This window comes from Panthera onca, chromosome B2 (assembly GCF_046562875.1).
Source record: "Panthera onca isolate mPanOnc1 chromosome B2, mPanOnc1 haplotype 2, whole genome shotgun sequence".
NCBI lineage: Eukaryota > Metazoa > Chordata > Mammalia > Carnivora > Felidae > Panthera > Panthera onca.
Genome location: NC_138343.1, coordinates 121,659,681 through 121,676,012, shown reverse-complemented (window position 1 = coordinate 121,676,012; position 16,332 = coordinate 121,659,681). Strand labels below are relative to the sequence as shown.

The window sequence follows — 16,332 nt, the reverse complement described above, 5'->3', positions numbered from 1 at the left end:
ACTTGTAATTCACTTGATGTATTTTATTTATGGCACAATTACTTTTAGTACTGTAATAATAGACATAATTTTATTGAGCACCTACAATGTGTCAGCCACTGTGCTGATCACTTTGCTTTTCACTATTTCCTTTTCTCCTTACAATAAAGTAGGTGCCATTTTAATTTCCTGGGTCATAGAACGTTTTACCAAGGTGGAAATAAAGGGCTGAGGTAGAGAGGGAGGTATAAAGCTCAAAGCACTGTGGGATCACAGAGAAGTATTTAACTGCCCCTTTAGGTTAGAGAGCTCCCAGAAAAGATACCATTTGCATTTAGTGTTAAAGGATAGTTAGGAAGTTTCCTAGACAAAAGAAAGTCATTTCTTAGGAGAGAGAGGTGTACATGTAATGGTACAAAGGCAAGAAGGAGTTTGGCATGATTGAAGGCTTGTAAGTAGTTGCACATGGCTAAAGTTCAAAATGTGTATGGAAATGTGGCTGGAGAAAGAGAGGTTTAAAAAAAAAAGGGCAGGGAGTCATCGTATAAGTAGCCTTGAACCCCGGTGGTAAGGACTTACTATTTTTTCCAGTGGGTGATTGGAATCTAGTGAAGAGATTTAAAAAAAAATTTTGTAATGTTTATTTTTTTTTAGAGAGAGACAGCACGAGTGGGGAAGGGGCAGAGAGAGAGGGAGACACAGAATCTGAAGCAGGCTCCAGGCTCTGAACTGTCAGCACAGATGCAGGGCCGAACTCACGAACCACGAGACCATGACCTGAGCTGAAGTTGGAGGCTCAACTGAGTGAGCCACCTAGGTGCCTCAGAATCTAGTGAAGATATTTAAACAGAAATGATGCCATCATATTTGTAGTTTAGAAAATTCCTCTGCTTGCGACGTGGAGGATGACTTATTTATTTATTTTTAAAAGGATAGGGTGATGGAAACATGGAAACAATCTTAAGAAAAAAAAGTAAAAACTTTCCACAGTCTTTTTGTCTCTCAAAGCTACTGCCTCATGTCACTGCCTTTTGGGGGTGGGGGAAGACAGTTGGAAGCAGAATTATAGAAATAATTATCCACACGTTTCTATAGGTCTCACCTTCCATTCATCCCTCCACCTATGGCTGCCGGATTTCTGCCCATTCACAAACATTTTTGCAAACACGTGACTTCCAGACTGCAGATCCCGTGGACACTCTTCACAACCTGCTCAAATCTTCAGCCTGGCTCTCCTTGCTGGATTACTATATTCTGTTGCCTACCAAACAATCTGATTATACATACACAAACACAGATTTATATATACAGTGCTAATAGCTGTCATTTTCAAAGGGCTTGCCGTGTTCTAGGCATTGTGCTAAGTATTTTACATGCATATTCTTATTTCATTTTTACAAAAACCTTGTGAGTAATTTACAGTTATGATTCCCTTTCGAACGATTAGGAAGTTGAGGTCCAGAGATTAATTTACTGGCAGGTGGAACTGGGATTTGAATCCAGGGATCTGACAGTGGAGCCAGTGTTTGTAGCTGGTTAGTGCCCCAGCTCAACATGCCCCACCAAGCTCACCTGAGTGTTGTCCCGGTAGGAAATATCTGTTACAATCGTAACAGATGTTTATTAGTGCTTTTTTTTAAGGCATTGTTCTAAATCATCTAACCCTTACAACTACCTTTTGAATGTGCACCTTTAGATTGATTTTACAGATGAGGAAACAAACACCTAAGGTGACAATTAATTGTTTGTAAGACTAATCCCAAGACTTGGGTTTTAAAGTTCTCCGTTATGCTTGTACTGTATTCCAGTTAATAATACTACTAGCCTAATTATTCTACTTGCAGAAGCACAAGAATCATCCTTTACTCTTTGTCCTGCCTCTTCAGTCGTTTTTATTTTATCTTTCTGAAATGTCTAAAATACCATAAATTTTTTAAGGGAAAACAGGTTAAGCTGAATATAAGTAAGCCTTTTCTTAATGACTCAAAGTCATATATATAGTTCAGCTGTTTTCCTACGTATTGAATGACCAGGGAATATATAAATATTAGGTTCTTATTTGCTTTATGTTTCAGTTACTGATGCACTTGCCTTTGCGTCTTCTCTTTTTTCTAACTTAGGGTAGATTGGAAAGTGGATGACCAAACTTACTAGATCTGTATCTACTAGAAAGAGTACATTCGGGCTCCCATCAGTAAAGTGTAAGAGTCTTTACTGTGTGGATTTAGTGACATCTATTTTGTCTGTGTACCAGATAGTTGTTATATTTAAACTGCATAATTAGGTGTATGTGTGTAGTCATTGTTTCCTTTTTAGCGTTTCTTCTCAGACTTTTCTGTCCAGAATACCCTTAATATTAGAGGAACATGAATGTGGATCCCCAGGGATCTGGAGCCTCAACCAATAATTGCTGAGCCAATTCAAATTATATTTTTCTCTCTTTTTTTTTCCTTTAACAGTCTTCCACTTTATTCTTAAAAATGTGTGAATATTGTGCTGTAAGGTGGAAATTAATATGTTTTGGACACATACCTCCATCTTTGGAAATGCAGGAATATGTATACTGAGTTTATCCCTGGTTTTGATATGTAATAATACACACCCAGGTTTTTATTTGAGGAGAATGATATGAATGCTTGTGCTTAACCTTCTCTATTGTTGCAACATTTTCAGTGGCGGGTACAAAAAGGTTTAAATTCATTTTCTGTTAATATGGTACCCACAGTCATACTTTACCAATATAATAGTGTGTGCTCTTGGGAAAGTCCATTCTGGGGTGGAGTTTGGCTTCTTAAAAGTACATTGAAAAGCATATTTTTTACTTACAACACTTTTACTAAAAGTGCATTAATATACAAAGTATATATTTACTGCTTTCAAGATTCTTTTTAAATTTTTTGTTTCAAACATATAAATATTTTACCCAAATACGATCTAGTTTTCTTTACCTTTTTTCAGACCCTAAACTGATTTGAATGTATTTAAGTCATTTGCATAAGATTAAAGTAAGAGAAGAGAATTTAGCTTTATTGGTATAAATCTTATGAGATAGTAGATAAATCATGACATAATCTTGTATGAAGAATGTTTTGTAATTTTTATTTGCAAATTCCGTATTACAAGTAAATTCTCGTTGTTTTGACAGGATGCTTATCGAGTCAGGGCTTTCCGTTACAACTTGGTGCTCTCCATATAGCTGAGATATGCCCACTGGTAAGACTTCTATGAAATTTATATATGCAATACACGTTACTTATTTATTTATTTATAAGTTGGGATTATTTAAAGCGATTCTTTAACCAATTAATGAATAAAGTCAATGTCATTAACCAATATTATATTTAGATATAGTTTGGTTTTCAATTTCTATCTAATGTTAATACGTTTTAAGGTTAGTATGTATTCAATGGATGGCATTTTGGGACTCCACTGGACAAGGTAGATAATCATTACAACATATGGTTGGTTTTTATTTATTGTCATTAAAATGGGCATTTTACTCTAGAGAGAGTATCAGCAAACTTTTTCCTAAAGGACAAGCTAGTAAATATTTTAGGTTTATTCTCGGCTATAGCTACTCACCTCTGCCACTGAAGCATGAAAGCATCCATAAGAATTCTTGACAGAGTGGCCAGCTGTGTTTCAATAAAACTTTATGTATAAAAATAGGGGACCTACCTGCAAGCCGTAATTTGCGAATACCTGCTCTGGGGCGATCATTCATTCATTCAGCATTTATTCAGCATTAAAACATATTTATTGATTACTCTGTGCTAGATCTCATGCTAGTACTAGGGACGGTAGTTAAAAACTACGTAGTTTAGGGGCCCCTGGGTGACTCAGTCGGTTAAGTATCCGACTCTTGATTTCAGCTCAGGTCATGATCTCACAGTTCATGAGATTGAACCCTGAGTTGGGACCAACATTGGGACCAGTGTCGGGCACAGCACTGGGCTCTGCTGACCATGCAGAGCCTGCTTGGGATTCTCTCTCTCCCTCTCTCTCTACCCCTCCTCAGCTCACATGTGCTCTCCCTCTCTTTCTCTCAAAATAAATAAGTATAAAAAAAGTTGCATATTATAGTAAGAAAGAGACAATACATTTACGTGTTTAGATATACAAATAATTATACAATTTCAAGCTGGATTAAGTGCTGTGAAGGAAAAGAACAGTCCGTTCTGTGAGGAACAGTGAAATTTAGATGAGGTCATCAGGAAATGTTCTTCTTTAGAGGGGACATTTAAACAGGCAGCTGCACCAGGTAGCTGAGAAGTTAGAGGAAGCTTGCACCAGGTGGAAGCAGCTTCACAAGGGAAGGCGCTTATTCTGGCGGAGGAATGAGAAGGGCAGTATGGTGAGAACATAGGGATCTAAGGGGCTGTTTCTCTTGATTTGAAGCTATCGAGGTTGACAAGCCAAGAAGTGAGAACCCTGGAGGGCACGCGAACTTACTGTGTCCTGCGGGAAGTGGGGACCTCGCACACAGAGTCCTAAAGCAAGGGAGTAACATGATCGGACTTACGTTTTAAAGGAAGAAACAACTCGCAACTTTTAGTGTTTGTCGAATTATTGACTAGGCAAGTGTTAACCATTTTCAGATAAATGATCTTTGACATAGGATTATTCTGATTTTACAGAAAACGAAGATGAAGTTTAGAGTTAAGTAACTTGGTTAAGACCACATAACTAACAGTGGTAGGTGTTACTGTGCATCATAAATGGAAAGTTAACTGAGTAAAGGAAACTTTTAGACGGAGTAACAGGTGAGGGATACAGGTGAGTGTGGTGACACCATAGCCAAAAGAAAAGTTTTTTAAGAAGAAAGGACTGGTCACTTCTTCTAAGGTAGCTAAAGAACTCAAGCAGTTGTCTAAAGACTGTGTTCTTTAACATAATAATAATGCAGATATGTGCTATAGTAATATTGTTCAGAAAATGATGAGTCTTTATCATTTGTAGTGGAGAGTGAAGCCAAACTGAAAACCAGAGTTCGCTTTGAGGAATTGCTTAAGACCCACCATGATGTTATACATGAACGAAAAAAACTGAAGAAAAAAAGTGGCATATCTGGAGAAAAAATTGTAGTGAGTAATCAGTTATTTGGTAATGATGACTTATATTCTGCATGAAATTATGACTCTCATATTAAAACTCTGAGGAAATTTGGAAATTAAAAACAGTAAAGCTATGTCATGGTCAATAACGTGTGGTAAAATAAAGTTTACAGTAAAATCCACATCACTCTTGGGGTACTGAGTTCAGTCTTGAGTGCTATCCTATGAGAATAACGTAGACAGAGTGATGAGAGATTGGGCACATCAGGTGCCCACACATATTACACATTTTTAAAGAAAATGAAGATTTTTAACCCAGCATTGTGAAGGACTTAGGGAGTAATTATCTTACTTCAGCTATTCAGTGGCTTATCTAGACTTACCCAGTCTAGATAATTTGATTCTACCCAGCAGAAGCAAGAGGAATCAGTGGAACCTTAAGACCGTAATTATCCTTTTGTACTTGAGGTGCACTTTCAAATGATAGAATTTTTTTGGCAGTACATTTGAAGAGATTAAAAATGCAGAACTCAAATAGTACTAAACAAATCAACAAATGACTGCAACCTGATTCCAGGGTATTATAAAGTGTCTGTAATAGTATCCACAATTAATGTAATAGTCACTCTTTAAACCTGTCTAGCTACTTCACTCCCACCTTTTACTCCTTTGACCATAATCTGTTTTGTGCACGAGCACACACACACACACACACACAAACAACTTCATGCATGTTCTGGTAAATTGGTATATAGTGTTTCTTTGGCAGGAGTTTTAGAAGTTATATATATAACCTGTATTTTGTAGCAAATTTTACCCTATTCTGAATTTTGTCATGTGCTCTCTTCATTCTAATATTCTCTTTGGCAGTTATCAGTGTAATAGTATATATTCTCAAGTGAAACAAAAGTAAGTACTGACGTTGGCCAGAATCAGCTGCACACACATATGGGGTTCATAGTACACCTGTGTAGTACTGCACATCAGTTTAGAACTACTGACAGAATGGGGCAGGTTAGGTCTCCCGTAGTGGATGCTGCCCTTAGATAGAACGTGCTTCTTCTGATGGTACCAGTATGTAGTTTGGTAGGGAACAGAGGCATGTGGAGGATGGAACATTGCTTATTGGGATATGCCCTTTCCTTGAGCAAGTTGGTATGTACTCAAAAAAAGCAGAAAGAACCCTGGAAACAACTGAGGGTATTTTTATGGACTTAGTCAAAGTGAAACCTCATATTTTCTCTCACTATTAGAACTGGGCTTTGTGAGTATGAACCAAATGCTGTTTAGGCCTGGAATGCTCAGTTAAGTGGACAGCCAGAAAATGGGCAGAAGGTACATCCATTTACCTATGGTCCAGTTTAGATATTGGGAACACACAAGTGTGAGGTGACTAAACATGACCTACCCAGCCTCTTTTAGTTCATAGGAGGCCATTTAAAATCTCTCTCTCTCTCTTTTTTTTTTTTTCAGAGATGAGTATACTAGGAAAAAATACTGAGGAAGAGATTGTTCAGCTCAAAAGAAGGGGGGATATTCCTGGAGGACTTAGAGGGAAACAAAATGTTTTTGAAATGATTTATTTTAGGAGTAGAGGAAGAATATCTGCTTCTATTTACTAGATAGCAGTGCTTTTCTATCTTTCAAGCACTTCTAAACATTTTATGCATATCCACTCATTTTTTTTTTAATTTTTTTTTAACGTTTTATTTATTTTTGAGACAGAGAGAGACAGAGCATGAACGGGGGAGGGGCAGAGAGAGAGGGAGACACAGAATCGGAAGCAGGCTCCAGGCTCTGAGCCATCAGCCCAGAGCCCGACGCGGGGCTCGAACTCACGGACCGCGAGATCGTGACCTGAGCTGAAGTCGGCCGCTTAACCGACTGAGCCACCCAGGCGCCCCATCCACTCATTTTTAATACAAACAACAAAATGATGTGGTTTATCTCCATTTATAAATGAGGAAACTAGATCACAGAGGTTGAATAATTTGCCTAAATTTGCACAGTTAGTGGTAGAACCAGACAGAATTCACAGTCTTAACAGTCTGGCTGTGGAACCTCCTCTCCTAACCACAACCCAGTAGGATCTCTTTCACTAAGGTGCGAAGAGATGGGACCTCTTCACAACAAAAACAAGGAGTCTCGTGTACAGAGCAGGCTGACATGGGAAGGGAAGCTGGCTGAAATAAGAAAATGAAGCAAGGAAAAGGCTGTAATAATTTGTAATAATGGCAGATTCACCTTATTTTTCAGCAATCTATTAGGCCCTGTGATGAGAATTTTCCAAATGCTGTTTCTGATTCTCATGTTAATCATGGAACATAGGTATTGAGGCTCTTACTTTGCACATGAGAGATTTTATAGACATAACAGATTTTATGGACATCTGAACAGAAAAACCACTCAACAAAGGTGTTAAGTGGTTTGCCAGGGCCATATAACCAAAAGTAGAATAAGTGAGACTGAAAACCACCACCTCCCATGTTCTTTCTTTAGTTGTTTTTTTTTTTAACTATATCTTAAGCCCAAAATAGTAGAATTGGTACCAATGAAAAATGTAGTTAGTGATGTGGAAGATAAATTTGAAGCATTCTTCCATGAGAAGAAGTGGCTAAAACACTTTTAAAATGAAAGAAATAAGTAGTGAGGACATATAGAACTATTGGTCCTACAAATAAACGTTCCTGGACATTTAATTTTTAAAATTTTTTATTCCAGAGAGAGAGGGAGAGCATGTGTGTGAGCGTGAACAGGAGAGAGAGGCAGAGGGTGAGAGAGAATCTTAAGCAGGCTCCATGCTAAGCATGGAGCCTGATGTGGGACTCAATCCCATGACCCTGGGATCATGACCTGAGCAGAAATCAAGAGCCAGATCCTCAACCAACTGAGCCACCCAGGCGACTCTAAACTTCCTATTTTTAAAAGTAGACTCTAAAATAGATGTTTTAAATGACAGGCATTTGACTTACAACATTGACAGATCAAAAACAATGACATAAAGTTTAAAAATAAAAATTTGCAGGGACACCTGGGTGGCTCAGTCAGTTGAGTGTCTGACTGCATGGCCTCTAACCAGATCGATTAAGAAAAAGGGAAAACACAAGTTACCAATTAGGACTGTAAGAGGGTATTCACTGTAGATGTTACAGACCTGAAAAGAATAACATAATATTTCAAATAATTTTATGACAATAAATTTAGCAGTTTAGATGAAATGCATAAATTACTTCAAGGACACAGACTACCAAAGCTGACTCAAAGAGGCATAGATAACTTGTATATTGAACACCTTTAAAAAATGAAATCTGTGGTTAAAAACCTGCCCATAAAGAAAACTACCTACTTTTCTCAGGTGTCCACATTGGTAAATTTTACCAAACATTTGAGGAGAAGTAATAATGATTCTGTACACACTGTTACAGACTATACAAAATGAGCAACTGTTTCTCTACTCTTTGGGCAGGCAGTCCTTAATTATCCTGATACACAAAGACATTACAAGAAAACTATACCAGTATCCCTTTTGAACATAGAGCAGACATACTCCATAAAATATCAGGAAACCAATCTTAAGTTATATGGAAAGGATAATACCCCATGACCAGATATAGTTTGTCTCAAAAATACATCATTAACTCAGTATTAGAAAAATCAGTCAGTATAATTCATCACATTAAAAGATTAAATAAAAAACAATATGATTGTATGTATAAATGCAGTAAAAGGATTTGACGGAATTCATCACCCGTTCTGTTAACTCTTAAAAAGAATAGAGAATTTCCTTAACTTGATAAGGGGAATCTATAAAAACCTATAGCTGACATCATACTTAAAAGTAAAACATTGAAGGCTTTTACCCTAAGTTTGAGCTTATGTCACCATGAGTATCCATGATTGTTCTGGTGACCCTGACCAATGCAATAATGCTATTTTAAAAGATGGCATAAAGATTGAAAAGGGAGTAAAAGTGTCTCTGTTTACAGGTGACAAAAACCTACAAAAAGTGCTACTAACTAGAACTATTAAGTGGGTTTATCAGAATATAAGGTCAAAGTTGGGGCGCCTGAGTGGCTTGGTTAAGCATCTGACTTCAGCTCAGATCATGATCTGAAAGTTCATGAGTTCAAGCCCCACATCAGGCTCTGTGCTGACAGCTCAGAGCCTGGAGCCTGCTTCCAGTTCTGTGTCTCCCTCTCTCTCTGCCCCTCTCCTACTCACACTCTCTCTGTCTCTCAAAAATAAATACTAAAATAAATTTATCAAAAACTGTACAAGGTGTGTTATATCCTGATAACCCCCAAACTGCTAAAAACAAAGGTCAAATAGATACTCATGTTCATGCATCAGAAGAATCATTGTTGTCAAATAATAACTGACAGAATATTATTATCCACTCTCTGAAAGTTGATTTATTGATTCAATTCAATTTTATCAAAATGCCAGTAGGTGTTTTTTTTTTTTTTAAGAATTGAAAAACTAATTTTAAAATTTACTTGTAAATTTAAGCAGTGGACTTAGAATAGCTAAAAACGATTTTTAAAAAGAAGAACAAAGTTGAAAGAATTTGACTGTCTGATTCAAAGCTCATTGTAAAGCTGTAGTAACCAAGACAACCTGTTATTGTCATAAAGATAGACATATGATTCAGTGCAACAGTATAGAGTCTAGAAGTAGACCCAAATGTGTATGGTTAATTGATTCTTGACAAAATTGCCAAGGTGTGCCAGAATTGCCAAGGAGTGAGAAAGATAACCTTTTCAAAAACTGGTGCTGGAACATATCTCCATATACAGTGTTATAAACTATGATCATATCATGTTCAGAAATTAAATAGAAGTGGAGCAAAGACCTAAGCATAAGAGCTAAAATTACATATGTTATAGAAGAAACAGGATAAAACCATTGTAACCTTGAGTTATGAATAGATTTTCTCAGCATACAAAAGCATGAACATAAAAGAAAAAAATATGAATCGGGTTTGTGAAAATTCAAGACATTGCTAAGAAAATGAAAACATATGCTATAGATGGAGAAAAGTATTTTCAACATACTGATAAATTATGTGTAGAACATTTCAAAACTCTTAGAACTCAGTGATTTGAAAATAACCCAATGAAAATGGGCAAAAAAATTTTAACACTTAATCAAAGAAGAGATCACGTGTAAAGATTTTCAATACCATTGCTAATTAGGGAAATACAATTTAAAACAGTAATGATAGGGTACTCTGCTGACAGTGCAGAGCCTGCTTGGGATTCTCTCTTTCCCTCTCTCCTTGCCCCTCCCCTGCTTGCGCACTCTCTGTCAAAAAACAAACAAACAAACAAAAAACTTAAAATGTAAAACAATACTGAAATTCCATTACACACATATTTAAATAGCTAAAAAACAAAAATTGACAACGGTAAATGCTGATAAGGCCATTATGGAAATGGAACTCTTATGCATTTGAAACTGCAAAATGTTACAGCCACTTTGGGAAGCAGTTTGGCAAGTTATTTAAGAAGTTAAACATCTAGGGGTGGCTGGGTGGCTCAGTTGGTTAAGCATCTGACTTTGGATCAGGTCATAATCTCACGGTTCATGAGATCAAGCCCCGAGTAGGGCTCTGTGCTTGTCAGAGCCTGGAGACTGCTTCGAATTCTGTGTCTCCCTCTCTCTCTGCCCCTCCCCCCTCAAAAATAAACATTAAAAAAAAAAAAGTTAAACATCTACTTACTCTATAGCACAGTAATTCTTGGGTGCTTATACAAGAGAAACAAAAAACATGTAACAGTGCAAAACTGGAAATAACTCAAATGTTCATTAATTAGTATATAGAGAAACAAAATATAGTATAGATCCATGCAATGAGATACTGCTGAGCAGTTAAAGGAATAAACTACTACAAATGCAACAACATGAATGAATTGCAAAGCTTTATGCTGAGTGAAGGAAACCAGTCACAAAAAGCTATATACTGTAAGATTCCATGTATGTATGGTGACAATTGTACCTACCTGAAGCATGCTGCATGTCCCTCTCTCTGTTCACCTGCTTGTCCTCTGGGTGAAAGTCACCATCTAACACAAATGGAGGTGGGGGACAGAGCTGTCCTTCCCAGCTCCTCAGTTGGTCATCCTCAGGTTTAATCCCCTCCTTCTGCTGATGTTACTTGATTCAGGGCTTATGTGGCTTCTCCAGAATCACCCTTCCACGGAGAAGTCTTTTCCTGCGGGTTGTGGTTTTTGTCTGCTAATTTCCTCAAAGATCTAATCCTTTCTATTTTTTATCCTTGGGAAATTTCTCAGAATATTTATTCTATTACTAGTAACATTTCTTTTTGATTTCTAGCCCTTTTCTAGTAAAAATATCTCTTATTTTAAGTAATTTTAATTAGAAAGATATATAGGCATGTATTTAGTCTGTCATTTGATTTAACTTGATAATATTTAATATTTAGCAGGATTTTCAGTGATGTATTTGAATCAGTTGTAGGGTGATTCTAGAGCTATAGACTTCTGACTTTAGAATGTAATTATGAAGCAAGATAAATGACCTGTGTTTTCTGTAGGGGGAATCTGAATTGCTTTAACTCTGTGCCTCTTTTAGCAATTTCTCAAATACTTTATAATTAAAGTATGCATCATTCTGCCAAAGAGAAAAAAAACATTTGAGGTTTGAGCAATTTATTCACTTCTGAAAAGTCATTAACTACTTTTTCTCCCTGTTAATTACCTCATTTATCTGAAGTTACTCTCAGAAATTACTAATTGAATGCTGAGAGAATAAACTAGGATAGTGCTAATGAGATGGTCTAGAATGGTATCAGTGTGTCCAAGTGAAAAATGAAATAACTTTCCCACATTACACATTGAACAACGGTCATTGTGCTTTCTCTTTACATAACTGAATCGTGGTCGGCTGAAACTTTGTTATTGTGTCTTCTTTTCCCAGCTTGACGCTGTTAGAAGCAATCTTCAGAAAAGTAAAGAAACTAAAAGTGATGATGTAAGTGCCAGTAACACTAATAACCCAGAGAAGATCATGCCAGTCCCTAAAAACAAACTGCGGAATCTCCAGTCAGCCCCTGAAAATCCAGATGATGTCAGTGCAGAGGAAGACAAGCAAGGAAAGGCGAGTAAAAAGGTAAAAACAGCACTCCAGGTGACTGCACAAGGAATGGAACCGGCAACTCCCAGGAAGAAGGTGGATTCTGTGCATCGGAAAGCACAAACCAGGTCACAGCCAGGTATTGCTCGTCAGAAAAGCGAGAAGGCAGGTGAAGAAAGAGAAAATAAGAATTTAGATGAGGAAGAAGAGCTGATGCAAGCATACCAACTTCAAGTAGCTGAAGAAATGGCAAAGGAGATTAAGAAGAAAATAAGAAAGAAACTCAAAGAGCAGCTGACTTACTTTCCTTCAGATACTTCACTGCATGATGGCAAATTGAACAGTGAGAAAAAAGATACTACATTACATGATGGCAAATTGAACAGTGAGAAAAAAGATACCTCATTGCATGATGGCAAATTGAACAGTGAAAAAAAAGTAAAGAAAAAGAAGAAAGTTCCAATCTCATCTAAAGCTGAGTCAAGGTACTTTGCATTGATAAATATGAAAGGTCCTCTTTAAAAAGCACTAGTGTTCTCAGCTTTTGAGTAATATCTGCAGTTATACTAAGGAAATTCTTAACCTTTCATGTGAACCCGTTGCCAGTACAATAATAACAGTTATGCTTTCCATAGCACCTTAGTATATGCTCAGTGCTTTATAAGAATTAACTCATTTATTCCTTGTGACAACCCTATGAGGAATAGTAATACTATCATCCTGTTTTCCAGATGAGGAAACTTGAAAGGGTGAAGTCACAGAACCAGTAGGAAGTTTAGCCAAAACCTTACCAGTCTTGTTCTGGAGTCTCTGACCCTTAACTACTTATCTATATCAGCTTATTTAATAACAGAAACCCAACTTCTCCCTCATTTTTGAGTTATGAATGCCTGTTCAGATATATGAATGTAGTGGTTTTTTCGTTATCATACAAGTAACATTTGCTTATTGTAGAGCATACCGACATAAAGAAGAAGCTAAAAGTAATCCAGCCATCCAGAGGTAATCATTATAAGAAATTTTGTATTCTAGTTTTTTTTCCTATATATGATACTTACACATATGTGTTTGCATGTACAGTGTGAGTTTCTGTGATCATACTTGTATTCTTATGTCTCTCTTTGGGGAAGACAAGATAAAAAATGTCTTTTAACTAATTACCTTCATTTTCTATAATCCACATTTACATAATCAACTTGAGGTGAGAACATTCTATATTTGATTATTCCCTGGCATTCAGGGACAGTTTGCCTTAGTGTCCTCACCTAAACATAATTCCCCTCTTACCAAAAGCTAGACAACCAGTGGTAACAAAGGGAAGGCAAATAGATTTGCTACATGAACACGTTACTATATGTATTGGTTATCTGTTGCTACATTAAAAAGCTACTCTAGGGGCTCCTGGGTGGCTCAGTCGGTTAAGCGTTCGACTTAGGCTCAGGTCATGATCTCATGGCTCATTAGTTTAAGCCCCGCTTTGGGCTCTGTGTTGACAGCTCAGAGCCTGGAGCCTGCTTTGGATTCTCTCTCTCTCTCTCTCTCTCTCTCTCTCTCTCTCTCTCTGCCCCTCCCCCGCTCATGCTTGTGTGTGCTCTCTCTCTCTCCCAAGGATAAACATTTAAAAAATTAAAAGAAAAAGCTACTCTAGAAGTTAGCAAAACAGCACTTACTGTCTCAAGTTTCTTTGGATCAAGAACCTGAGCCTGGCTTGACTGGGTGCCTCTGACTCAGGGTCTCTCATAGGCCACAATTAGGACGTCAGCTGGGGCTGCACTCATCTTAACGCTTGGCTGGGGGAACATGTGCCAGGTGACATCGTTGTTGGAAGGCTTGCGATATCCGTTTTTAAGTTTACTCGTGTGGTGCTTGGCAGGTCTCAGGTCCTGACTGACTTTTGGCCAGAGATATCAGTTCCTTGCCACATGGACCTCTCCATATGAGCTATTTGGAAAGGGAGATGGAGAGAAGTCATAGTCTTTGTGAAACCTGATTATGGTGTGGAAGTGACATCTATTACTTTTGTCCTATTTCGTCTATTAGAAGTGGGTCACTGGATTCAGCCCACAGTCAAGGGAAGGGGATTAGACAAAGATACTAATGGCAAGAGGTGAGGATCGAGAGCCAACTTAGAGCCTACCTGCCACAGTATACCACAAACCTTTCTTACAACTACCATGTCTGTTATGAACTGGTAAGCCATACTCGCTATTAAATATTAGTTCATGAATTTTAAATAAAACCATGGGTTACATGACTGGCATGCAAAAGATAGCTCTCTTTAAATAAAAATACATGTATTTGGTGATGTGATAAAATGGCATGGCCTTCTGGAGTGATAGGCAGTTTTGAAATATTTTCCTAATCTTTTTATTTCTCAACGTGTTTTTTAAAAATATGACTATATATATTGCAGTCAGTTTTTTATTACTTAGATGCAGATTTTTTACTTGATAAATTACAAACTTTAATCGGCTGGTTTTTCTCCACAACTCAGTATGCTTTTAGGCTGCTACCCCTTACCATTTATTAGTTCATGTGATGCAGAACTTTAAAATTATTCATTTTAATAATAGCCTTCTGAAAATGTAGTGGCACACCAGCCACTGGAAAACACAAGCAATTAATCATTACCTAGAAGTCAAAAGTTGGGTATTTGAAGCCTCTTGAAAGCAGAACAAACTTAAAACATTTTTTTTTTGTTTTTAAATAATTTAAAAATTCCTTCATTAGTCGTTTACTTGGCAACAGGGTGAGGATCCTTTCAACAGTCAGTGGAAAAACAGAGCCCCTTGTCGGGCTCTGTGCTGACAGCTCGGAGCCTGGATCCTGCTTCGGATTCTGTGTCTCCCTCTCTCTCTGCCCCTCCACTACTCATACTTTGTCTCTCCTTCTCAAAAATAAACATTTTAAAAATTAAAAAAAAAAAAGAAAGATCTATTGCTCATAAGCATACAAATTCATTTTTTTTTCTGGGAGTTTACAGCTTAAGTTTAATTTGGCTCATGGGTATGTAACTCATTACCAAATATGAAATATTACCCATTGATACCTAATTTGACAGTTCACCATTTTAGTGCATAATAAAATATATGTATCCCCTTAGCAGGAAATAATACTGATTTTAGGATTATCCTTGACTCTGTTCATTGTTCACTTTGCTGCACCATTAAGAAGAAAGTGAAGAATGCATTTGTAACAGCTTGTACTTGGGTTGTATTTGCAGTACGTTAACCATCTCTGATGACACAGTTGAAGGTGAACAAAAGAAGAAATCTCCAGTTAGAACAGTTACTTCAGATTCTCATCAAGATGGTAAAATAAGCTCAATGGAAGAAAATGGAGAAGACAGCATGCAAGAGAACACAAAATCCAAACCAAAAAAAAAGAAAAAGAAGGCCAGATCAGGTTTGTTATCCAAATTAAGTGAAAAAATGTGTGCCTTGATAAAAAGAATTTGATTCTAAAACTTTGAGTCCTTAAAACTAAAGAATATCTGGTTCCAAAGACTATAATTGAAAAAAATCCAATATAACATACAGTCGACCCTTGAACAACATGGGTTTGAACTGTGCAGGCTCATTTAAACAGATTTTTTTCGATAAGTACAGTACTGTAAATGTATTTTCTTTTCCTTGTGATTTCCTTGTAACATTTTCTTTTCTCTGTCTTTATTGTAATAAGAGTATATATATTCTTGCCAAATATGTGCAACATGTGAAATACGTGTTAATCGACTATTTATGTTATCATTAAGGCTTCTGGTCACCAATAGGCCATTAGTAAAGTTTTGGGGGGTCAGAGGTTAAACACAGGTTTGCAACTGCACAAGAGGTTGGCACCCCAACCCTGGCATTGTTCAAGAGGTAACTGTATTTGGCACTTGTTCTTGGGTTCATCTATGTTAAAACATTGATTTATTTGTAACTGTGGGTCTCTGTGATGAGTTAATATTACTTGAGTCCCCTCTAATTCTTAATTTAATTGAACCCTAGAATGACATTAACTTTGTAGTTCACTTTTGTGGCACAGAAGATTTCTTCTTTATACCATTGAGTTTTAGAACCCCTAAATAATTAAGACTCGTAGTTATTAAGAGCTATAAATGGTCACAGCCAATAAACATTTCAGATGTTAAGGCTGTATCCCTCCGTCAAACATTGTTGTCTTCCCATGTCCTCAGCCTAATTCAGCTTCTGTTCTTTCT

At 37.0% G+C, this 16,332-nt stretch overlaps 1 protein-coding gene across 11 annotated transcripts in view; it reads left to right on the top strand.

Moving 5' to 3' along the window:
* The window catches only part of AHI1 (Abelson helper integration site 1), a 223,593-nt gene that overhangs the window by 5,052 nt on the left and 202,209 nt on the right, over positions 1-16,332 (top strand). For 10 of the 11 annotated variants that reach the window (XR_013555779.2, XR_013555777.2, XR_013555778.2 and 7 more), the window contains 5 exons: positions 3,125-3,192; positions 4,939-5,063; positions 11,973-12,613; positions 13,083-13,130; positions 15,352-15,533. Coding sequence is in view for 8 of the 11 variants with exons in the window: in XM_078447348.2 (XP_078303474.2) it covers positions 3,183-3,192; positions 4,939-5,063; positions 11,973-12,613; positions 13,083-13,130; positions 15,352-15,533 (1,006 nt within the window). In the remaining 3 variants the exon portion in view is untranslated. The remainder of the gene's footprint in view (positions 1-3,124; positions 3,193-4,938; positions 5,064-11,972; positions 12,614-13,082; positions 13,131-15,351; positions 15,534-16,332) is intronic. The other variant, XM_078447349.2, reaches the window with a different exon arrangement.